Source organism: Lupinus angustifolius, chromosome LG01 (assembly GCF_001865875.1).
Source record: "Lupinus angustifolius cultivar Tanjil chromosome LG01, LupAngTanjil_v1.0, whole genome shotgun sequence".
Taxonomy (NCBI): Eukaryota; Viridiplantae; Streptophyta; class Magnoliopsida; order Fabales; family Fabaceae; genus Lupinus; species Lupinus angustifolius.
The window spans coordinates 21592427-21618061 of NC_032009.1; the positions used below are offsets into that span (position 1 = coordinate 21592427).

A 25635-nucleotide genomic window follows, 5' to 3' on the forward strand; every position below is an offset into this window, starting at 1 on the left:
AAGTTAAAGGGTTGCTTGAGCAATTTTATAGGAGATTATTGAGATTTGGCCTCATTTCCTTATTTGTCTTTTGGGATGACTATTTCTAGAAAGGCAAAAAATCTTTCTCTTAAATCTATATCTTTTCTTCATTTACCATCTTGTGTACTTTCTCTAATTTTTCCTCTTCCCATGAACAAATCAACCATTGAATTTAATTAGATCCAAGACTTCTTTGAGATGGTAGGTGATTCAATCATTAAGATTCAAAGGCTAATGAAGTTACTATTGGTCAAATTATGTGGACTACTTGCCTAATTGAAACTTTTTTAGACCAAATTGACTTTTTTCTTTCTTGTGCATGAACATGAAGGGTTGGTCAAGATGACTCACATACCCTTTTTCTTTAGGGTAAGTGACACATTAAACAAAATTAAATATGAAGATAAGAATTAAGGAAGGAAGACAATATAAGAGAACATGTATGTATTAAAGCCTCTTTATCTTAAACTCCAAACATTAAGAGAGATCTTAATCTTTGATGGATACTTTACCAAAACATAATGAACCAAAAAGAGAGCTCCTTTAACAAAAAGTCTAAACAATGCATGAATATATATCTATATACAAGTTTAGAAAGATTGGTTGAAGGGTTAACCTGTTTTTTATACTCCCTAGTCTCAAGTTCAAGCACCTTAAGTATTATTTTTTTCCTCTAGGGTCAAACCAGCTTGGCATACATTTATTACAAACAATGAGTAATTGTAAGCCATTCAGAACACTTTACATCACATATATTTAGAGACAGAATGATGAATATAATCTAACTCAGATGCAGATGAGGACCACCTTATACCTAATGTTGTTTAAGGTTACAATACCTTAATCTGGAAACCTTGATGAGCTAAGGTATAAGGTTTATTGAGCATGGTGTTATAGACCCCTCCTAGATTCCATGCTTATAACTGTTTTTGATAATGACTGAACTGTACTTTTTAGTGCGGCGACGTAGCCGTTTTTCCCTTTCGAAGATGATCCAGAATATCAAGGACAGCATTACAGCTACAGACACCACAACTAGTCCAATGTAAATCCACTGAGTGAATCTTCTCAGACCAGGACAATGATTTTTGCTTATGTTTGTGAATGTATGCCTTACGAAAGTGCAGTCTACTAACTCTTCAAGAAATGGCCCATAGTGATATAACCCATAGGTCACGTTCACTGCAGCTGACATTTGGTCGTATAGCGTAGGGGTCATTCGACCAGGCGTAATACAACTGCCTGATGAAGAAACCTTACATGTATAATTCTTCCAAACCTGCATGAATTCAAACAATATCAGAATCTATACAATGCTAGATTTATGTGTCGTCAAAATTGCATCATAAATGTTACATATGAATTAATTTCTTTAGCTATTCTACTAGTCCTGCATATATTTGGTTAAGAAACATTTCGGTCCTTACATTGATAGCATTTTCTAAAGTAACTTCTCCAGCAGCACAGTTATGAACTTTGAGGTCGGATGTAAATGGATTACAGAGAAGAGGCATAAGAGGACCGGATTGATTGTACACAAAAAGTGAGGTATTTCCATTTGCAACATCAGCAATGAACAAGTGAACAAGTTGAACAAGTGAATATGTCACATTCTTGCTTTTTATCAAGGATTCCTGAGCAGTTGCATTATCAACGCATGGAAGAATTTCATCCAGAGCTGTATGAGCAGTAGGGTTCAGAACCCAGTCATCCATGGCAACACATGTATCGCCGATCACACTAGTGCAAAAATATACAGTGGAGTAAGTTTTCTTTTATATACATATACATACACATAAATAAGTAATAGTAGTAGCCATGAACCTAATAAATGATGTAGAGACAGACATTTACAGTGGATATCATAAGAGTATTTCATAAGTTAGGATCTTAGCTCAAGAGTTCAAAAGTATCTAGTTTTTCTCCCCTGTTCTCATGTTGGGAGATCATTTTTTTAATGTTGGAAAGTGAAGTTAAAATTGTTGTATGATTTCAAAAATTATGTCAATACCATATCATACAATACAACTGAAACATACCATAAAAATAAATGTTTTGCTTTTTGTTTAATGTTTCCCACCACTTAATCTATTCTGGCCAAAGTACCTATCCTTAACCCTGAATCCCTGATGATGTCACATTTTTCTTTCCTTGTGCCAATTACAGAACAAGTTACATTGCTGAATTATTTTTAACCAAATTACCCCACACAGGTTCACATTTTCAAAGCAAATTTAGTTTAAACCCCAAACCTTCATTAGTTTGAAGATCTATAATGACTTCACAATTCACCCAAGGAATCCTAGGCATCCATACAACAGAAATTTTTTACAATCGATGGTTACACATAAACTTGATCAATTATGGAAATACTTTCAGATTCACCCGTAATAAGCATATGTTAAATCCAATCAAACCATCTCACATCATATTACAGTAGTTTAGATAGAGTAGTTTTCTTCACAAATTAGGTTTCTGCTACAGTATTTATTGGCAGGAGAAAATTCTTCATTAAGCCATCTTATCTGAAACTTCCAATTCAATTGAAGCTAAGAACTAGTCATTTCATATGTAACAAAAAACTTAGCCATCATATTCTACCTATTCTTTCTCTTCCTTTATCCCTTTTTGTTAGGTTTGATAGTCCAAACATCTCTAACATAATACTTCTTAACTTGTCAAATTTTGCCTTAGACGTTTTGAAAATCTTCATTAGATCCTATTCAGTTTTCATCATAATTTCAGCTGCCAAAACTCAAAACATGCAGTCTTCATAATCCCATCATCAATTTCACTCGAATTATCTTTTCTATCACATAGTTCTTGATTTCATAAGACAAACAATTGATTTCAAGATCTAGAGTTTTAATGAAATCATACAATTTTAATTTTTCGTTCAAGAATGAAAAACAAATATAAAGAAGCTATAGTAGTATAGTGCTATACCACATGAATAATATGTTAGGGCATCAATTAGTTGAGAACCATCAAGGATCCCTATTAGGCACCAAATCTGCATGCTACTAACCATTAAACATAAACTAAGAGTTCGCACGTTTGGCTCAAGAGAATGAATAAAGTAACTTGTAGTAATATTCTTGACAAGGATATATCCAAATGTCATAGAGGTGAATATGAAAATGAACTTGCTATAAATTCAACAAGAAATCAGGAACTTACTTATGAAGAAAAAGAAACGCACCACAAAGTATAAATGTGGCTGCAACAAGAATCCCTCCAACAACGACCAAGCTGCAGCCATGAGAAACACATCATTTACTGACAGACTTTAATAGGACACAAACCCATTAATGATTCAAATACGTAGAAGGGGAAAACAGGAAAAAAATCTCAACGAACTCAACTTACAAGTACACGAAAAACCGCAACCCAAGTATGGAAAAAACTGCAAAAAAGTTCTCACAAGATTAACGCAGGCAAATGAGATTATATTTTGCTAAACGTTCAGCATAGAGCAAGGACACTGAAATATAAAGAAACAAACTTACAGAATCCGAGGAATGTAAGACAGAGCATAGCAGCAGCAACAATCATAAGAGCGAATCCCCTAAATAGCATAAGAGACAATTGTTAGCAAACAATATTTAAAAAAAAATCAAATTATAATCTTAAAGTTTTACTTACATTCCATCTATGCCTTGGTGTATTTTCTTTGAATTTTCTCCAGTCTGTTTAGAAAGAGTAGTAATAGCAGTTTTGATTTTGGCTTTAACATGCTCAATACCCTCTTGAATATCTGATGGCAAAAGTGCTGCAGCAGCTCCAAGTTCAATTTGCTCAGATGAATCAAAGAAACCTGACACATTCTTGAGACTTTCTGTAGTGAATTGAGCCTGACTCACAACAAAATCAACTGTGTTTGTGGTGCTTCCATGAAGCTTCCCTTGACCAGTGTACAAGATAACACATCCAACTCTAACATTATCAAATATATATATGATCAAGGAGTGTAAAAAATAGTAACTAAAACTAACACAATATATAGATACTGATCACTTGTCATCATGAATAGTGTCTCATTCCCTTTCCCGAGCCAATCAGAATATTACTTTTTGTTTTTAAATTTTTTCTTTTATTCATGTGACAATATGTAATTAGCTCGGAATAGGGAATGAGACATTGTTAGACACAATTGACAAATGTCCATATATATATATAAAGAGAGATGGATAGAGAAATACATTGCAGCAAGAGTGAAGATGATGAGGAAAATCAATGAGAGAGCATAGGCTGATTTAGAATAGCCACAAGACGTTCCAGGACAACAGCAGTAACATAGGCAGATGATGGTTAAAAAGAGCACAAAAATCACGAACCACACTACAGCAGCACCAAAGAAGGGAACCGCAGTAGAAATAACTGACTGCACCAAACACCATTGCATGCATTATTTACCACTATTTAATATGTGTATATTGACAATGTAAGTGTTTTCCACACAATTGTCAGTCAATCATTCACCACAAATTTATTATTTATCATTGACTCTCAAACAAAAATAATGTAAATCAATACTGATTGGTATGCTGACAATGTTTACATCGTCAATGTAATGATTTTAAACTCTATTTCTTACCATCCGGTAAAAATGATGTCTAGGATTGGATGCCTAACTAAGACAAATTCTTATGTAGTCAAACTGAGATATTTCTGGAAGCACGTGTTGATGTAAGAGTTTTATTATTATATTAATCATACTTAATTATAAATGATTTTTTAAACAAAAAAATAATTCTAATAAATAGTAACTTTTTAATTACACTCATTATTGAATCTGTTATATCACTTTTATACCTCCTCACCATTCTTCACTTTAATTAACTTTTTAATTAAAAAAATCACAATAATTAGTGTGCTTAAACTTTATTTATATATATATATATATATATATATATATATAATGTGTTTAGGTAGAGAAAACAAATAATATCTATGAACACTATACAAATTCATGTGATCAATATATTATTTACTGTTAAATTTAAAATCAATAGGTGCGATAAAATATGAATGCTACACTACAAATTTGCAAATGCAACATTCCTCAAATACAATATTAAAAAATGTAGATATTCAAATAATTAAAGCTTTTTGCATATAGAGAGAAGTATTGACGCCAAATGAGAACTATCATTTTAATGTGCAGTTTTCCTAACATTATTTTACATCAACTTTATAATTATTCACCACATATACTCTGTGTTGGCAAAGCAAAGGTTGATGATTAATATCGAATCACATCTACGAACTTTTGCACATTTTGAATCAATTTTAAAGTCTAGCGAGCGATTACTTCAAACATAATAAATTTAATAAAAAATTCATACAATGTTATACACCTTATTTGTTCCATATTAGTATTTATAAAAGAAGAAAAATGAGTGTGAGAATAAATACTGTTGTCACAATTTATATAAGGAATTTATTATTGATTCGAATATAATAAAAAAGATGGATAAAGCAGTTGTAATTATTAATTTTATCAAATAAATATATATTAATATTTCAAAATTATCACACAATTCATTATCACTATAAATGAAAGGTTTATTGGAATATGCATAACTACTCCCTTCATTCCTTTATGAGTATAGTCTTACATTACTTTTCACAAACAAAGGAAATGACGAGTCCTATTTTTTGTTTTTAACAAATTTGTCATTATTTTTTCTTACTATATCAGTTTTCTACTTATCCCATTGCTTCGAGTGAATACATACTTTAGTCTATAAAAAAATTTGTGTGTATTAATCTGATCTACAAAAAAAAAAAAGTAAAAACCCAAACTAGTACAAGAAGATTATGAATGTGAGTCAATATAGGATGACAAAAATACTAAAATTTGACTCACTTTTGATATTTTTAGGAGATTTTAAAAAAAAATTAAACCAAAATGGTTGACACAAAAAAAATCTACCTTTTTATAATGACCAAAATGGTACAATTATAAATATAACTTATAAATGAATGAATGGAGATATAGAGAGTAATTAAAATTTTGAAAACAAAACTTATAAAAACAAAAATTTCCAAGAAAATGACACTTAAAAAGGAATACGAGAATAATAGAGTAGAATTATGGAGGAAATATAATTATTTAATATTATTTATATATTATAATGTTTTTTAATAGAAAACATTTATAACTTCTAAAAATGGTCAAACGATATTGTACAAGTTAGATTGGATAAGATACAAATAAAATCAATTTTTACATTTACATAAATAAATTTTAATAAAATTATACAAATTATTTCTCTTTTCTATACATACACAAACTCAACTAATTTGTATACTTACATTATAATACTAATATATAAGTATAATTTTTAGTCAATGATATGTATAATTAAGTTAAACAAAATATATTATATTGTTAACACAATTTCAAATAGTATACGAGTTAATATCACTTCATTATTTTTGGTTCGTTACAATATAGTATATGAGTAATTTAAACAATATAATAAACATCAACTCTTATACTATTTTGATTTTTCATAATAAATCATATTTTGTTTAATTTAATCAAATTCATTATTTAAATGAACACATTATTTGTCAAGGAGAATAGTTAATATAATGTATAAATATAAATTTGGATGATTATGTACATACAAACAAGAGATAAATATTTTTTATAATAATTTAACTAAAACTCATTCAAGTTTGAGCACCAATTATGCCTTTGGTTAAAAAATAGAGTTTAGTATCTATATATTTTTTTAGTCATTTGCACGCATCAATAGTAATTAATAGATTAATGTTCGAAAATAAGTTTAATACACCCTAGAAAATATTTTTAATGGGATGTGCTATAAAAATATATATCATAATATTAAAAATCTAAAAAATAATTTTATATGAACTAATTGAAGTTATGGAATGTAATAGAGAGTAATATTAAGAGACAAACCGTAACATAAAGAGTATTGCTGATATTCCATCCACCGGTGTAACGTTGAAAATGGTTGAATATATCTTTACGGCAAGTTCTTTCTTTCGCAAGAACCACTATCGTTTTCCCATTGTTATCATTTCCAACTTTTCCCCCTGTTGTCCAATCCTTCCATGGATTCATTCCATCACCAATCTCTAAAACATGTAATTCAAATTGCATTGTTAAGAAATGAAAATTCGATGATTGAATAAATAACTGATACAGTGAATTACCTGGAATAGGTAGAGGAGGGGAAGATAGTGCAGAAAAGAGAAAGAGAGAGAAGAAGATGAGAATGAAATAAGGGTTTGAGTTTAACGTGAAGCGCAACATCGTGATGAAATGTTATGATTCGGTGAGAATGAAAGGAAAAACGTTTTGGTTTTGCGGAGAGAGGGAGAGAGAGAGAAAGGTGGTTTAGTTCTGAGCTCAGATTTTATAAGGAACACTTTCTGATAAAAGTTTTTTAACGTCTTCTGGATATTTTATTATTTCTTTTCATTTCCTTCTTTTTCCAAAAGAAATATTATTTTTTTATAACTAATCAAATTCCTTATCCTTTGAAAATGGAATTAATGTATTTAGAGTGTTTGGTTGTCCTAAAAATATTATTCTTATGAATGATTTTTTTTAAAATTATAATGATTCTAATATAATCTTACATCGTTAAACTAATGTTTTGTTTGTTATATAAAAATATGTTAAAATACATATCATGTTTTTTGGTATTATTAAGGGTATTCTCTCACTTTTTTTAAATGAAGTAATCTATTTTGGATGTGTGGTTGTCTCTCTCAATAAGTGTCATTTCTGAAAAACAAATTATTAACATTTTGATCATCCTAGAAATCTAATTGAGCATTACACAAATTGATCAATACCTTGTTGGTAATATTATAAACTTGCTCAATTTATATATATAAAATTATTATAAATAAATAATATTAAGAGCAGTAAAATAATAAAATAATGGATAAATAGATACGAGAGGAAGAGTGAGTGAAATAATAGAAGAAAAATTGTATTTCATTTCTCTCCATTAAGTTAATGGTAAAAATATTATATTTATATATTGATAACGTAATAGTTTTTTCTACTATCAATACATCATCTATGATTCAAGTATTAATTATCATTAAAAGAAATAAGAAGAAAAGACAAATCCAAGTAAATTCATCCGGAATGTGGAATTTAGATAGAATATAAATGGAAGACTAATATAATACAAAAATATTATTTTTTCTCCCTTTAAAAAATCAATAGTATATAATATATTAAATAATGTACAACAAAATAACATAGATATAATTAGAAAATATTAATAAGGATAATGTATTTGATATTGTTTTCATAAAAAAGACTCTGATATGGGGAACAGAAAAAATGGTATAATGAGGATTTCAAAGGTTTTAAAATTTCTTAAAACCCTCATATTCTCTAATAAACTCCCACGGAAGGGAATGATCTCCCAAGCCCTACCCTTCATTTCATTTCTCTTTAAAATAGGTCTTTTAAATAAGATCTTAGATCAAGATTTTTACTATCTTCTATGTAGATAATAATTTAACAAAGTATAATATATATGTACTGATAATATAAATATTTATAATGTATTATCCATAATTTATTTTGTAATACAAGCCATATTAGAACTTGTATTTTAAAACTTGTTAGACAATATTCAAATTTAAAGACTAAACTTTATTCTCCAAAAATGTTTCACCAGATATATTTCACTTCAAAATATTTATCCACCATCAACTAGTTCATTCAAAAATAATGAAGTAACCATAAGGTGAAGAAATTAAAGGGAACACAAAAACACATTTGATATAAACACGTAATACAACATCAGTATTATCAAAAGATGTTAATTTCTAACTGAGAATGTAAGAGAATATCTTAGTAGTATAAAAAAATAAAGCTATCCTGCATATTAATTTACTATAAATTTATAAAATATTCACCACATTAGCCCACAAAATAATGTGACGTACATCTAAAAAATGTCATAAGCATGAACATGATACTCTTTCAAGGATTATAATAGTTGATTTTTTTTAATAAATTAACAATAATAATGTTTGTTAGATGGGATAATTTTTCTTGCCATCACTTGTCCAAACGTCAAAAAAAAAAAAACTAGGCAGAAACTAAGAGTCACAAATGGAAAATAAAAAATTGTAAAACTTAAGAGTTAAGAATGAACACACTTCAAACGTCATAAAAAGGAAATATATTGGCCAAATTCTCTGAAAATATATCCCTTTTCCTTATTACTGCACTAACTTACAATTGACATCCCATTCCTATATATGCTTTCTTATACAATATTCTAACATGTAATTGCCAAAAGTATTTTTTTTATAAAAATTATACATTCCAACAAACTACCCTGAGAATATATAATTTTCAATATATACTTTAGAGTTAGTTTATGAGTTAGATTTTGGAGGAGAAGAAAAAGAAATTAAAAACTTGAGAGTCATGAAATAATTTGTGGGATGACTGTCAAGCCTTATCTTTCACTTAATTCTCCTCTAAAATTCAACTCCTAAACTAATCCTTAGAGTTAGTTTAGGAGTTTAATTTTGGAGGAGAAAAAAGGAAAATGGGAAGTTTGAGGCCATGAAATACACATGTGAGATGACACTCAAGCTTTATCTTTTACTTCATTTCCTTCCAAAATCCAACTCTCAAATAAACTCTCATGGTATGTTTGAGAGTTTGGTTTTGGAGGGGAAGGAAGAGAAAGAGAAGGATAGTATCTCACATGTATATTTTATGGTTCCCAAACCTTCTCCTTCCCTCTCTTGCCCTCAAAAAATTATCTCGCAAACATGCTCTCAAGTATAAAAATTTATACATAACCAGTATATCATCTATCATTTATTTGCATTTTTTTAAAAGCCAATAATGACTAAATAATAAAATGATACAATAACAGTATATAAAACTGAATACATCCTTATTAAATATATTTTGTCAAATATGGACAATTGGACACTTGTATGACCCATTTCATTGCACATATTGGGCTGGACCAGAAGAAATAGATTTGGAAGCCCAGAAACATAAGGTTGAGAAAAACAGAGGAAACAAAATAAGTATGGAAGCGAAGCATAGTGAGTGATTAGGGTTTACGAGTGCGGCTACGAGAACTGAACACTATCCCCTTCTCTTCAACATTCTCTCTTCACCATGGCTGAACAAGTAATCAAATCCACTACTATTATTCTATTCTACTATTACTCTTATCATTATTTCATAGCTTTTGTTTAGGTTGAGTATTCTATTGTTTTTATGAAATTATTATGTATTGTAGACTGAGAAGGCTTTCCTTAAGCAACCGAAAGTGTTTCTAAGGTATCATATTATTAATTCATAAACGATTTATTTCTATATATTAATTTGGATTTTGATGCATGATAGTTTGTTATGTTCGTTGATTTTCTCAGCTCAAAGAAATCTGGTAAGGGAAAGAGGCCTGGAAAAGGAGGCAATCGCTTTTGGAAATCCATTGGCCTTGGATTTAAAACTCCAAGGGAAGCCATTGATGGTACTCTATTCACTTTTATTTCAATGTCTCTCTAATTTATTTGTTATCATAAATTCTGTAGACGTAGATTTCTTTAACTAGTATTTATAATTTGAGGATGCTGGCTGGTAAATTTAGTTTTAGATTCATTTTTCTATACCGAGCCGTCTCCTCTTGTTGTCGATACACATCCATTGTTTTAGTTTACTGAGATATGGCAAAACTTTGTTTTTTCTATTAGATCTAATGTTGGATGTGTAGGGAAATGTGTTAGTGTCCATATTTTCGGGACACATCCATTGTCGATACACATCCATTGTTTTAATTTACTTGTATATGATCACTTCTTCTTCTAACGCCTGGCCCTTACAGGAACCTACATTGACAAGAAATGCCCTTTCACCGGCAATGTTTCCATCCGAGGCCGTATCTTATCAGGAACCTGTCACAGTGCTAAGATGAATAGGACTATAATTGTTAGGAGGAACTATCTTCATTTTATTAAGAAGTATCAAAGGTATTTTCCTGTCACATTTGTTATCCAGTTTTGTAGTACTAGGCACAAAGAAACTAAAGTTTATCATTTAAATATCTTCCTATTTTCTTATATTATTTAGGTATGAGAAGAGACATTCAAACATCCCTGCTCATGTGTCACCTTGCTTCCGTGTGAAGGAAGGAGACCATGTTATTATTGGCCAATGCAGGTAAGCTTTTGTATGAAGATCTTATTGTTGTATATTATGTAGATATTGATATAAATATTTAGCTTATTTTCCTTTTCGGTATAATATTTGTAGACCAATCTCCAAGACGGTGAGGTTCAACGTGCTGAAAGTGATCCCAGCTGGATCTTCTGGTGGTGCCAAGAAGGCATTTACTGGAATCTAAGATTTGATAACCAGTTTTTATTGAAGGACAGGGATACCTTATTAGTGAGTAGATTTGCTTTCTGGATGGGGACAAATATAAAGTTCTGATCAAATTTTGAATTTCTTTTAAGGTTCTGTTCCGTGTGGCCATGCTTTATGAACTTTGTTATGCATTTCTGTTCATGAATACTAGTAGTGTTTACTTTGGTACTATGCTTACTGTTATTTCTGCTGTTCTAGTTTATCTATATTATTGCGTTTTTCATGAATACTCGTTTCTGACATGTGTGCTAGATATGTGAATTAAAATTGTTAAATTCACAAAACTGACATGAACTTCAACCAAAAAATTCAACAGCCTAATCAAGGAAAATGAGTTTTTACCTGTGCTCGTGTCATGTGGCACTAGACATCTTCATTTTTATGCGTTGCCATTGTCTTACAACTTTGGGGTGCCTTTACTTGACAATACAAACCTATTGACAAATTAACATTATGGCCCTTGTTGAATACCCACTAAATTTATTGAATTGTATCTCGTTTTTTTTCTGTTTATAAAAAACTGCCAAGTGTTGTAGGAAATTATGATTACTCAACTATAACACTTTAAAGGTTAAAGGAGAAATTGTTGCATATAGGATCTCATGTAATGTACACCTTATAATTGTACACCTCTATTATCTAGCTATATAGATAGATGAAGGTGGAGATGATTTTCCTTTTTCATAGCCAAAACTATTGTAATTTTTTACCGTCTACGTTTTTGACGTAGTACAGTAGAGTATTCGCCTTGCTACAAAATACGAACAAGTCTAAAATATTGTAATAGCATACTCTATTTCACAGGCAAATCTCTTCTCCAAAAAGATGTATGAATGTGTCTTTACTATTCCTGTTATTTATCTGCTTTTGTTTTTTTCCATGCATGCACGTGTAAGTAATTTATATATTCTCAGTGCATTATTCTTATTTATATTTAATCAACTTTTCAAATCATTGAATCCTTAATTTTAGAATATAGGTTGATAATTTTACAATGATTTGGCTTCTACCTCAAATTGTCATTGTAAACTACAAGTTGCCCATTAGGAGGAGAATCGTACCATCATTACCTCCAACTGTGGATAATAATGGTTGTATGTTTGATATTTAAGTATTTTTTAATCAATGTTATATATAAAACACTTTGTGAGATAGTAAATGTGTTCTTCTAGTTAGATATATAGTTTTTTTTTTAAATAAAGAGTAAATACATATTCTAATCCTTGTAATTTTCACATATACTATTTTGTCCTTTAAAAATTAAAAAACTTAAAATAAGTCCAATAAATATCAAATGTGAGTGAAAATAATCATTTTAACATGTTTTATGACACTTAATTAAAACTATGATTTGTATTCACTATTATTAAGTACTAATTTAGAATTTTATTTTTTCAGGATTAAATTACCACAGTAAAATTATTAAGGAGTAAATTGAATAAAAATTAAATTCATTTTCCATAGGCGCCAACGTTTTGTGTGTTGACCACTTTGGCAATTGACATTGTCTATATTGGACATCTTAATGTTACCGACCACCAGCTACAACCTTGCAACAACAACACATGAGCTGTTATGTGTTGTTTTGGGATTCTCCACTGTCTTCTGCTGAATCTCATTTCGTTCTATCTCTTTTGGAAAAGAATCTTCTTCCTTAGCAAATTCTTAATTTTGCATTTACAGTATTTTATTTTATTATATTTTTTAAATATTTGTTTCTCCGTTAATGGAAATTTTTTTAATCTATCTCTTTTTCTTATCGACTTTAAGCCAAGTCTGCTCAAACTTAACACACATCATTTATTACTTACTTTATCACAATTGTTTTTTCTTTTTTCTCCTCAGAATAACGTTTCTACCACATTTATATGTGAAAGTATATCAATAAATTCATAGAAAAATATCCAAGAAAAAGATATATACATTATGATTTTTACATTGTTATGATATCTTTTAGCATTGATACTTAATTAAATTAATATTGATTAATGAATAATGTATTAACCATAAATGTGAGTCCGTTAATGATAGTGATAAACAAAAAAAGAAAATACCATTAATAATGTCATGATATATAAGTGTTAAGAGATGAAGATGGTGTTAGGAAGTCTCCATAGCAAAGTCCAAACTTTATGAGGATATCCCTAAACGTGATCTAGTAAGGCAAACACATTTCTTTTAAGTCAAAAAAAATTGCCATTGGAAAGGAAAAAAGAAGAGACAGTGGGAAAAAGTGTAATTAAACAGATTGAAATATATATTTTATATGGAGGAAGATTAAGTAGGGGAAATCCAATAATTTAAATTAGTGAATATATCTAAACAATTAGATATCTATATAATAGATGTCTAGAATAAATTTGAAGTAAATGAATGTCACTCATTTTTTTAATTTATTCTTATGTAAGAAGAAGAAGAAGGACGAAAAAGGAGAGAGAAAAACTCAATTATTTTGAAAAGAGAGAGAAAACTAAGGATGAGTATATTTGAGTTTGTTGCCACAAATGTAAGAAAAGTTGAGGCAAAATTTCGTTAGTTTGGTGAACTTTCCATTGCGATGAACAAAACATAACCAATCATAACTTCTCACTCTTCTTCTTCTTCTTCTTCTTCTTCGATAATCTCAGCACCTTCTCTTTCTTCTTCTTCTTCCTCTTTGGATATGGGTTCAGGGTCTAGTAGACTTGGGTCTCGTCAATCATCTACTACAAGGTATAGGGTTAACCGAAACCCTCGCTTCAATATTTCTTCTCTTCTATGCGGTTCATCCACTTCACGCTCCACCTATCAGGTACTTAACCCTCTTATCCTCTATTTCCTTTAATACCCATTTCGTTTTTCTCATTTACAATCACTTCTTTTATTCAAATTTTCATTCTTTTTCACATCTCTGATTCATCAACTAGATCCCCATTTTTAATTATTGAAAGCATCTCTATGTTGTTTTTGTTTTATAAATCTGACAGCTTTTTTTATTGGGTGTGTGTGTGAAATTGATTTGAAATCGAGCTGAACTTACTATTGATGAGTTGATTTTGTGAAAAATTATGTTTTTTGATAAGCTGATTCATTCCATTTTTTGTGTGTTAGATAACTTTCCATCTATGAACTTGTTCATAGTTTGTGCAATACAGTGTGGTTATTATAGTTGTTGAGGTAACTCTGATCTGGTAATATTTTCCAATTGATTAATATGGCTTAAGCCTATGATATCAATGAAATTATCTGCCTATGGAATAATTCTTTGTCAGGAATATGGAATTTAACATATTGTTATTGTATTCGTAAGGTAAATGACGCAAACCGTTAAGCTCTCGAAAAACTAGATTTTCAGCTGTTGGGAGCTCTTGAACTTTACTCTTTCCTCATCATTAAAAAGTAGTAACACTCATTTATTTCTCTTTGATTTGATGACCTGTCCTAGTTTTAGAGGCATGGTAGTTGCTATTTATTTATGCATCTATACACAAGGATGCATTTCGAGAATCATGTTTGTTCTTGACGTGTTGACCATTAATCCATCATCATGAGGCATATGAGTTGAAATTTAATGCACAAGCCATGTTAATTTTTCTCACATGTGCAACCATTTGGGGCATTCACTTGGGTTCTCATAGAATGACTGATACAAAAAGTGACATACTCAAATTCTGTTTTTAGATGGAAGAACATCCATCTGAACTTCGGGTAGATTCAGCAACAGATTTTGATGATGGAATTCAGAATGTTACTGAAGAATCATCTTTATTGTGTACAGAAACTAGAATTAGTGTCAGTCCCCATGCTGAAACTTCAACCTCATCTAATACTAGAACTGAGTTGTACAGGAATGTTACTGTTGATGGTTCTTCCCGAAATGTTGCCGCAAGTAGTCAGACGATGCGTTTGTCTGAATTTGAGGAGCTGGTCCCTCCTTATCAGGTAAGTGCTGGTCATAGTCGTCATGAGTCATATAGGGATAGTAGCAACACAGCTAGTACTTCATTTGTAGAACAGTCTTCAGATCCAGTCTCTGTAAATGTTTCTGCTAACAAGGATGTAATCAATAATGTTGATGATCTAGTGGTTAATGGCGTTTCTCAAATCTCTAGTGAGACAATGCATCCAAGGAGTTCAACCCCTCAAGAGCATGGAAATTCAAGTTCTGATGAATATTCTGTTGAGAATCAGACTAGTGCATTCATAGCTATCCATAGTTCTTCGTCTGACCCTGTTGCTCAAGCTTCCAACTTACCAGGAAATTCTCAATCACTAGAAGAAGAACCACGTCGGGAGACGATACCTTCAGGTTTAGGTATTCTTGTGTCCAACCGGGAGAGAGGGCAGGGAAGCGATGGTATGCTTCAAGTTGATGTGGTCACAATATCATCCAACATTTTGTCTGATCGCAATGCTGATGCCAATGGCCATGATGCTAGAAGGAGTGGTAGAAGATTATTTTGGGATGCCTTTTCACGACGTAGTTCTAGAAGGCTTGGTAATTCTGCGACAATGGTCTTCTCTGCTGGTGGTGCCGACGATCCAGAATCTCAGGATCGATGGCTTGTTGATTTTGGTGGTGATTTGTCAAATGATAGGGTTGGAGGCTCTTCTGGCTATATGGGCAGTAGAATTCACAGATTGAATGAAGGAATGAGGAACTCAAGATCTGAGGTAATTCTGAAAATCTGGATTATAGAATGCCTTGATTTTCTTATGATACATACTTGCATTTGATAACAACTGAATTTTTTGTCCCTTCGTTGTAACTTAAGCTGTTTTAATTACCTTTAACAGATCTGGGAAAGACTTCGTGGTGGCCTTGATGAAATCAGTCAGTTGAATTCTCCATGTCCATTAGGACTCCATGCAGATGGCATGTGCTCATGTGACTCTTCCCCAATAGCTGAGGAATCTAGCACTCGAGCAAGCATTTCTAGAATAGTGATGCTAGCAGAGGCTCTGTTTGAGGTTTTAGCTTTGAACCTCCTCTCGAATTTTATAATTTGTGTTTGCTACTACCTACTAGAATTGGTTCATTTTGCCTTTCCTCTCTTCTACCATGTTTTTTCATGAATAACTGAAGTTCTATGCATCATAATTTTATTGTTATAAAAAAGTTATTGCTCATATTTCTGGCATTTAGTTTAAATCGGGTTCTTGCGGAGTGTCAATTGGTTATATCTTTTAAAAAATAGTACATGTTAGGAGATATAATAAAACCATTTGTGCCTTCACATAATAGTTTAAGTTTTTGGAGTTGATTCATGACATGGAATCAGAGACTCCATGACCAAGTAAGTGGCCTAGAGTTTGATCCTTGGGGCTCTTATTCTTCTAAATAAAAACCAAGAAGTTGAATTTCAGAAACCGGCAAAGAGGTGCCTATGTGTATTGTCCACTCTTCTAGCCCAAAAAGGCTCTTGCATGATTAGGCATGTTAGAGATATAATAAAACCCACCATGTCCCTTCATCTAATGACTTAAATGTTTAGAAGAGATAGTTTATGACAGTACCTTTAATGAAGACTAATATCTTGTAATTGAAGGCTTCTCGGGTCATTAAATGGCGGTAGGCATGCAATATAATGTTAGGTACATCTGTTTTGTGCATAAAAATCTGCTTTGAATATATTCTGTTTTGATTACCTAAAATTTGCCTCTTTAGGTATATACGGAAAATGGTTCTTTAATTTCCTTCTCTTCTCTCTTTATTGGATGAAAAAATGATACTTTGCAACTGGACTATGAGAGTGTTATATGTGGACCAAAACCAATTTACCGGAACCTTATATTTCTCTGCAGGTTTTAGATGAAATCCATCGGCAACCTGGATCACTTTCCCTATCCATGGCCTCACTCCCTGCGCCTGAATCAATCGTTGACTCTTTCCCTTTGAAGTCTCACAAAAAGGTTGATGCAGCTGATGATGGCAATGACACTGAACAGTGAGGCTCATATTTTATTTAATTTTGCTTATTTAGCATTTGAAAGTTTTTCTTTGTCCCAAGATTATAAAAATATTAATGACCAATTTGACAGATGTTACATATGCCTGGCGGAGTACGAAGAGGGGGATCAAATACGAGTTCTTCCTTGCAACCATGAATATCACATGATATGTGTTGATAAGTGGCTTAAAGAAATACATGGGTATTGTCATTGCAACCAAAACTACTATCATTCGTTATCACTCTTTTTTATCTAAACCAACTCCTATTTTTTAAACAACTGTAACAATTTTTTCTTCCCTCTTTAACAGTGTATGCCCTCTCTGCCGTGGCAATGTTTGTGGAGGATTCACGGAGTCTGACACCCACTCGGAAGTGCCATCTCATTGATACTGTACACATGAATGTAAATATTCAGATCTTCAAATATATTTGACCCTTGGCAATGTTACATATGAAACAGATTTTAGAGTCCGATATACAAAGTAAGATTTCAGATTCGAATGTTGTGATGCTTCCCATTCCTTTCCCCAACTAAATGTCAGTGGAAAACTCATTATGTTCAGAGTCCTATCCTGGTTACAATTGGTCATGATCTTCCAATCAGTTACAGATTTTTGGGGAATTAGGTAGTCGAAATTGCTTGTCTTCGAATCGACGTGTAGTTGTGACCCTAACTCTATTCGCTCCGAGGTGGTGAGGTAAAAACTCTCCAAGATGCCATCTATAGAATTCACTCTTGAATATGCAGATGAAGTATGCCAGGTTGTAAATTTAGCAGGACTTAATTATTTTTTAGTTTACATCATTACACAATTGTATGAAATTTAGTAGGACTTGAAGTCTATCATTCCACAATTGTAGAAAATGAAATTTTAACCAATGAAATAAACATGTGATGCAAATGTACTGGTGGTAAAGTTTAGCAGTGTTTAATTATTTCATGACACATTGGTCCATGAATTATCTTAGAATATTAAAAAATGACTCGTCTAATTCTTGATCAGAAAGTTAAATATATGATGTTTCCTTTACATGGCTTACACTACAAATGGTAGTTAATACTTGAGGAAAAACTACTGACTTGCAGTACAAGTACTTCATAAAACTTTAAGATCCATATCAAGAAAATAAGATTTTTGATAATTCAAACATCAATTAGTCCTTATCCTAGAATAATAAGCTGATCAAGACTTCAGCTTAGTTCCACTTTGAGTAACCATTAGAGAATGGATTAATATTACTACTATGAACTGAATAATCATGATTAGCAAAAAGATTTGGATGAATGTTTTCATCATCCTCAGATGTAGCCCAACGCCTTGAACTGCTGCCATGTTTTTCTCTAGCAATGTTGCGCATGTTTTCCATTTCTCCAACATGCTCTTTGAATTCTTTCTTCACCACATCAAGCACAACATCACCATATCTGTCACACCATGATCTTCAACACAAGTAACAACAACATGAGAATAGGTAAAGAAAATAATGTATCTCCTGATATAAGTAGATAAGTTATCTCCTTCAGCCACTAAAATCATAATACATATGTCATACTTTTATTAGTAGAAAAGATATCTTATTCTCATACGTAAATGAGTAAACATGTTGACTCACTTGGGAAAGTAGTTTTTCAGCTCAGCCTTGTCCACAGGAATTTTAGTAGAAATTGCTTCAATCTGATCATTCCTGTTTTCACACAACAGAAATAAACAATAGTCACATTTCTAAGCAAACAACAAGCATCATTTTTTCTTTCTTTCTAAATAAAACATATGACAAAACAAAAATAACAAAGAAAATTTATATGATCTAGATACAAAGTACTCACGAAAACTTAAGATTTGGGTTTGTGCTACTCAGTTCTGTCTGAATTCTTGACAGCTCCTTCTTTATCTTGTCTCCTAACACCTACACAAGTGAATTGTTTCATGTATTCAAAATTGGATTTTTTTTCTCCCTCTAAAAGCAAAATGAGATACACAAATTGAACCAGATGAAGGATGAAAAATCTCTGAAACCTTATCAATGAAAAAATCAGATGGAGAGCCATCAGAATGCAACTTCTTCTTTATCAACTTTGTGTCTGGTCCTTCACCAGGTGCCCTTGCAAAAGACTGAGATGAAGCTAAGTAGGCCTCATTAGCTATCTCATCATCTAAATCATTTTTCTTCCATTTTTTGAACCCATCAAAACCCCACCTTTTCACTGATTTACTTGCTCTTTGATCTGCTTCACAACCACCATCTCCACCACCATGACCCTCTATTTGCTCCCTATGAAACAAGGTCCTAAATGGTTTCCTCTTCAAAGGTTGTGGAGGACCACTTTCCTCCATAAGAATTGAACTACCTTCACTTTGTTGTTCATTTGTTTTAGACAAACAAGTTGAATCAAAAATATTCTTTTCCATTCCATGTTTGTGAGAAGAAACAAAGCCAAAAACTGAGGCTGTTCCTTTAATATGCTTCATATTTGATCCCTGATTTGACTTGTTCTTAGAATTTGAGTTTTCTTTTTGCACCAAGCATTTCTCATCTTTCAAGTCAATCACAGACCACTCTTCTTCTGAACTCTCTTTTGAGTCTTTAGTCCTTGCCATGATCACATCTTTTGCTTCAATCTGAGCTCCTTGAACTGCTAATCTTTGTAGCAATGGCCTTTTAGAAGAATGGTAATCTTCTTCAGAAATGCACTTGGCATAAAGGAGTTCCTGGTAGTACACATTGTTCAAAATTCAAGGTCGAATTAGTCATTTTTAACCTCTTTTATAGCCTCCGGCATGGACTATTTTGACTCACAATTCCGATTTTTGAGTAGTAATTTTGATTTTAACTGTTTCGAGGATTAAAGTGGTATAGTCGAAAATTGAACAAATTGTATATTAACTCTAAAAACAACTTACAATCTTCCTAAACACTATTTTTAGTTCATTTCAATAAGGTTGTTGTCAAAACTTGTGAAAAGTAAAAGCTAAAAAAGACTAACAGAAAAATCATAAACACTTAATTAAGTTGTTGTAATTGAACTCATATACACTGACCTGTAGAAAAAGGAGCTTATCTCTCAATATAAGTGGATGTTCTTGTTCATTAGGAGAAGCAATAAGTGTATCAAGCAAGTGAGTTCTGAAAGCTGAGACCTCATTTTCAGCAACAATGCCTTCTTTATGAAGACCCATCAAGTTCAAAACTTGATGGAATGAATTTTGCTGCCATTTAAGGTTATCAGATTGAAGTTTCGATAACTTGTACTCTGCTGAAGGTAAAGATCGCTTTTTGAAGCTGAAAGGAAGAATGGTCTTGCACAATGAGGTGATTGAATCTTGAAAAGTTGAATAGTACTTGGGTGTGTAGTTGTAAGAGTACACCATTTTTGAATCTCTGTTTGGGTTAATGTTTGTGAAATTTGGAATATGAAAATATGGTGTTTGAGAATTATGGGATTGTTTTAAGAATTTGAATATGGGAATGTTGCTAAAACGGTCACTTTATGGTGGAACTAGCCGTTGTGGAGTGGCATGTAGGCGAGTAAAGATTGAAGAAAGACCCTTCCACATGGGCAAGCTCAAACACATCTGTTATCGTTACTCCCATGAACTGAATTTTCGACCTTGACAATCAATTGTGGTCTTATACTACTAAACCAATGTCTTGTTGGTCAATCACATTTTTTTTTTTTCAGACTAGAATTTTTTGTTATAAAATTTAGAAAAAATATATTTAGTTTAATATTATTGTTTGGAGACATCAGATCATTCTCATTTGTTTTCTTTATATTTGTGATTTTAAAATCAAATATTGTTAGAAATTAGTAAAAATAATCCACGGATATATGTTTTTACTAATTTCTATTATAAAAACTAATAAGTGTATTATTCAACTTTAAAAGGTATATTATTGAAGGAAGGGAATCTTGTTCGTTTTCTTTGGAAATAGTGAGGATGTTGACTCAGTTTTACTTGATAAATCTTGATTTTGAATTATAATAATAAGAGTGTAATATTTATGTACGTATAAATATACAAATAATATATCATTTATCATTTATTTGTATTATATTTTTTGAAAAGTCAATAAAAATAAAATATAAATGTTATATGATACAGTATAAAACTATATACAGAAATTCATTCATTTTCATCTAATCTAATAATAAATAAATTCAATGTACTATATCCCTTAGTTGTGTTTAGTTAATTATTTTTGGCTAATAGTTGATACCAACCAAATTGACACATCTGTATCAGTGTATACCAAAATGAAAAGCAAATTGGCATATCAATTAGTTATACACATCTTATTTTAATTTAAAGAAATCTTTTCATAGTATTATTTTTTTACAAACTGTTAATTGCTAGATTCTTTAAGAATAGGGTAAATCCACCTTACTTGTTACGGAGGTTTTTTCTTCTTATTCTGTGTATATGTTAAAAGCAGCATATTATTTTTCTTGTTTAAGTTATATAATATAGATGACATCAAGTAATTTCTTTCGGGGTTCGTGACTGCTTCTCTCAACAAATGTTGCTATTAGGAATCGAACTTTTGACCTTCGTGATCCGTTTGATAGTGATATATCATAAGGTGGCTAGAATGGATGAGAAAGGGGGCAAGAAATAGAACGTGTAAAAAGCAATGCAATTGGAAATAAAAATTTAAAAGGACATAAAGTTATAAACATAGAGTAGAACACAAATACGTAAAACTCGGTGCAACTGGAAATAGAACGTGGCATGAATGAACCAAATGAACTATACATAGTTGTATGATTACAATTACAATCCATAACACAAAATTTTGAAAAGAAAACTTCAAATCAACTTACTATACATATTTACTTTTTTGTACGTAAAAAAAGGCAAATAACAACAGTTAATGATCAAGAGTCTATATGAGTTGGTGTCAATCAAATGTGAAAAATATGTGTTCAGAATAACACAGACGAAGATCTCGTAATGACTAGTTAAAATCATCTCCATTAATGGAGAGATAAATACTTCAAAAAATAAAATAAAGTACAATTTTCAATATCATATTTATTCCCTTGATTATAATAAAATTACATTTTTTAAAAATAAGTGCAAAAACATAATAAAACAAATGGGTTATTACTTATTATGGAATATGATAAATATATATTGATGCGAATGAGTTTACATGGAAGAAAGAAGCAGCTTTTGGCTCCTATATACACTACCATTGATAAAAAAAATTGAACCAAGGACACTCAAATAGTATTAATCAAGCAACAAACTCCTATTTAATATGAGATTCTGATGTTTGGATTTTAAGCCAATGCTGGTGGCTAATGTTTAGATTTTAAGTCAATATGTTTACCACCAGCATTGGCTAAATTGATGTCATTTTTTTAAACTTATTTTTTATTATAGCTATCAATTTTATGAACATCTAATGGTTTATATTATTTACTAATTTTAAACCATTAAAATAAGTGGATTCATTCCCCTTTTATATAATAAAAGGTATTGGGTGACACCCTATATCACTATAGTAGATTAATGTTTAGTTGGTAAATTGGCATCATTTGAATGTTAAATTAATGAGAATTTAGCAATGAGATAATTGATGTTGGATTTTTATCCTGTGTTTATTTTGGTGTGAACAAAGATTATTTATTTATAAGGGAGTCTCATTTCATGTTCTAGAGTAATTAGATACTGTCACATGAATAAAAATATATTTTTTTGGAGCAACTCTTATTACAAAAAATATATATGAAAATTAAGATTGTACAAGAATAAGTAAGAAGAGATAAATAAGTGAGAAAGAGAATAGAAATATACAAATATAATAGATTTTTGTGTTGTTTGGTTTTACGTAAAAATAAAAGAAAGATGATAGAAAAATCTATCTGAACCCTCTTGAATACAAATTTGTTATTTCAAACAATGTTATAAATCTTATCTTACACTAATAAAAACATGTTATATCAATTAAAAAAATTAAATATTAATTATTATTTTCTTTTTTTGTTTCATTATCATTTGTAGAAGACAAATTTTGAGATATAGTTTAAGATAACAAATCTCTACCATTTTCAACTTCTTTTCTCTCCTTTTCTTTCTCCCATTTTTCTATTCTACCATATGAAGCATAACAGCACACCAATGATTGGTAAAAAATGAAGCCCTTAAACTTAACCTCACACATAGTTAACTAGCCCTAAAATGATGAGCAACTGAAAACTCTGAATTTGTACACTTATATCTTAGTGTAATTTTATAAGGTTGTTAAATATTTGATAATGAAATTTCTAATGCTGTCAAGACAGTTATACTTTTCTTGTTTGCTAAGTAAATAAGCTTTCACGAAGATTGGTCTTTATAATGTTTTGGATTTATCTAATACGTTTTTCTCAGTTAAGTGTTAATTTTAATATTTTTTATTGTAAAATTGATCCTCGGCCATCTTCAACTCTTAGCATATATTTCATACGCTAACTGTACTTTTTGTTTGTCAAGTAACTTCAATTTATTCTCTCATTTAACATATTCTCATGTATTAGGAAGAGTTTATACATTAATCACAACCATTAATGGTTGGTACCTCTCCAACCCTTACATGTCCACCGATAAAACATTAGTCTATTAATGTAAGACCTTATTAGATTATTAGGATGACCAAAAACTCGAAGGTTCAATTCATATGAACAACACTTGTTGGGAGAGATAGTCACACCCTCAAAAAAGAGAATAATTTCATACCATAAGGTGAGGAGATATCATTGGTAGTACCAACAATCCTTTTTTATGCCCAACTAATTAAACATAGATCGCATATTCACAATTGTGTCTCGTTCCAAGTCTCAAATATTGACACATTAATAAATAAATAAAATAAAAGCAAAAAATAACATTTTAATTATTCCGGGACAATGAATGAGACATGTGATATATGTTTCAACCAATTACATAATACATCGACAATAAAATATATTCTTATATTATAAGATAAATTATCTCATTTTATAACTAAAATCATGACATGTGTCTTATTTTACCTTTTTCTACAAAAAAAGATATTTCTAAAAAATATAATATTATGATTTTAGTAATTGAATAAAATAATTTATAACATTTAAATATGACAACTTTAACTCTTTAAAAAATTATCCACCAAAGTGGCTCTTATCCGGTGGTGAGTTAGTTTAAAAAAAGTTGTTCTTATCCCGATAGAAAGGACGCGTAAAAGAAGAATTTGTTAAAATAGTCTTGGTCATATAATGATGATGTGTTAGATGTAAGGTATAGATAATATGAAACATATTTTTTCTAATTGCTCACTAAAGTTTATGAGACAGACTTGTATAGTTATATGGGAAAAAGATATATACACCGAGAATAAATGTTTTTTACACTGTACTATATCATTCACCATTGGTTTTTAGTTATTATTGACTTTAAATAAAAATATTGTAAATGAATGGTGGATGATGCACTGACTGTGTATAAATCTTTACATTGTCGTTGTATACATTTTACACTCTAGTTATATATGTATATTGAGATAATCAATAAAATTTTGTTAACATATTACAAATCTAATTCTAATTAAAAATTAGTCATAAATGATAGTATCAAACATCATAAAATACATTTTCTCCAAATGTAATGTGTTGTATTAATCTCCATACAAGTTTTTTTCAAAATTTATAAATAAGTAAAATTAATCTTTATATAAATATACCGTTAAATTAATAGTAAATTGAAAAAATAATAATGAGACTCACGTAGCTGAAAGAAATTGTCATCAAAAGTAAATTAAAAGTTTAAATGGTTGATATATATATCTTCTATACTATATATAAAGCCAAAATATATAATAACTACCTACATGGCATAATTTTCATTTACCTATTTTGCCCTTATAATTAATAATTATTACAATATTTTTACATACAATAAAAAATATATATAAAGGTTAGAGGAAAAATATTTTTATATTTTCAATCAAAAAATTATAATATCATATTTTTATATTTATAAATCGAATCGTCGAGATTATTGCAAAATGCATGAGTTAAAGTTTTCAATACTATTAATTTAACATCATGTTTATGTAAATTTAATTTTACCAACAATTAAATTTGGATTAGGAAGAAAAAATAGTTAGTTATAAAATACATAAGCTTTAAATATTTTTATAGAATTTTTCCTAAAATATAGTATATAAATAAACTATGCATATTACAATAATAAGTTTTTAGAAGTATATAATAATTCAAATGTAAAATACTAAAATCAAAAC

General features: G+C 30.4%; 4 protein-coding genes across 6 annotated transcripts; 2 read left to right on the forward strand and 2 right to left on the reverse strand.

The window, feature by feature from the left end:
• Positions 644-7384, reverse strand: LOC109354813. The gene is made up of 9 exons (XM_019597563.1): positions 7216-7384; positions 6959-7137; positions 4224-4405; positions 3667-3957; positions 3531-3589; positions 3391-3427; positions 3202-3273; positions 1449-1761; positions 644-1300 (listed from the first exon to the last, which is right to left on the reverse strand). Exons 1-9 carry the CDS (start codon positions 7313-7315, stop codon positions 926-928), a joined length of 1608 nt encoding a protein of 535 aa, XP_019453108.1. The 5' UTR covers positions 7316-7384; the 3' UTR covers positions 644-925.
• LOC109354823 (40S ribosomal protein S11) lies at positions 10053-11663 on the forward strand. The gene is made up of 6 exons (XM_019597573.1): positions 10053-10195; positions 10308-10348; positions 10441-10541; positions 10893-11037; positions 11138-11227; positions 11321-11663. The coding sequence occupies exons 1-6, from the start codon at positions 10184-10186 to the stop codon at positions 11409-11411; spliced, it is 480 nt and encodes a 159-aa protein (XP_019453118.1). The 5' UTR covers positions 10053-10183; the 3' UTR covers positions 11412-11663.
• LOC109354829 lies at positions 13855-17935 on the forward strand. Of its 2 annotated transcripts, none has more exons than XM_019597585.1 (6): positions 13855-14225; positions 15095-16087; positions 16211-16384; positions 17219-17361; positions 17456-17566; positions 17676-17935. In XM_019597585.1, exons 1-6 carry the CDS (start codon positions 14097-14099, stop codon positions 17752-17754), a joined length of 1629 nt encoding a protein of 542 aa, XP_019453130.1. In that variant the 5' UTR covers positions 13855-14096; the 3' UTR covers positions 17755-17935. The 2 variants fall into 2 exon arrangements, with proteins under 2 accessions (XP_019453130.1, XP_019453139.1); XM_019597594.1 differs by having other exon boundaries at positions 14075-14225; positions 15192-16087.
• LOC109354841 lies at positions 18487-20808 on the reverse strand. Of its 2 annotated transcripts, XM_019597618.1 has the most exons (6): positions 20409-20808; positions 19803-20078; positions 19386-19763; positions 19196-19275; positions 18982-19053; positions 18488-18808 (listed from the first exon to the last, which is right to left on the reverse strand). In XM_019597618.1, exons 1-6 carry the CDS (start codon positions 20736-20738, stop codon positions 18565-18567), a joined length of 1380 nt encoding a protein of 459 aa, XP_019453163.1. In that variant the 5' UTR covers positions 20739-20808; the 3' UTR covers positions 18488-18564. The 2 variants fall into 2 exon arrangements, with proteins under 2 accessions (XP_019453152.1, XP_019453163.1); XM_019597607.1 differs by having other exon boundaries at positions 18487-18808; positions 19386-20078.

Bases quoted from the DNA above. Each gene is read 5' to 3' on its own strand.
- LOC109354813 (XM_019597563.1), bottom strand. From the start codon at position 7,315: ATGTTGCGCTTCACGTTAAACTCAAACCCTTATTTCATTCTCATCTTC. The intron at 3,590-3,666 runs GTAAGTAAAACT...TATGCTATTTAG, and splicing joins CACCAAGGCATAGATGGAAT to GGGATTCGCTCTTATGATTG. The intron at 3,428-3,530 runs GTAAGTTTGTTT...ACTTTTTTGCAG, and splicing joins TCTTACATTCCTCGGATTCT to TTTTTTCCATACTTGGGTTG.
- LOC109354823 (XM_019597573.1), top strand. The intron at 10,349-10,440 runs GTATCATATTAT...TGATTTTCTCAG, and splicing joins CAACCGAAAGTGTTTCTAAG to CTCAAAGAAATCTGGTAAGG. The intron at 10,542-10,892 runs GTACTCTATTCA...TGGCCCTTACAG, and splicing joins TCCAAGGGAAGCCATTGATG to GAACCTACATTGACAAGAAA.
- LOC109354829 (XM_019597585.1), top strand. From the start codon at position 14,097: ATGGGTTCAGGGTCTAGTAGACTTGGGTCTCGTCAATCATCTACTACA. The intron at 14,226-15,094 runs GTACTTAACCCT...TTCTGTTTTTAG, and splicing joins CTTCACGCTCCACCTATCAG to ATGGAAGAACATCCATCTGA. The intron at 17,567-17,675 runs GTATTGTCATTG...CCTCTTTAACAG, and splicing joins TGGCTTAAAGAAATACATGG to TGTATGCCCTCTCTGCCGTG.
- LOC109354841 (XM_019597607.1), bottom strand. From the start codon at position 20,738: ATGGTGTACTCTTACAACTACACACCCAAGTACTATTCAACTTTTCAA. The intron at 20,079-20,408 runs GTCAGTGTATAT...GTGTACTACCAG, and splicing joins ATAAGCTCCTTTTTCTACAG to GAACTCCTTTATGCCAAGTG. The intron at 19,276-19,385 runs GTTTCAGAGATT...TCACTTGTGTAG, and splicing joins CTGATTTTTTCATTGATAAG to GTGTTAGGAGACAAGATAAA.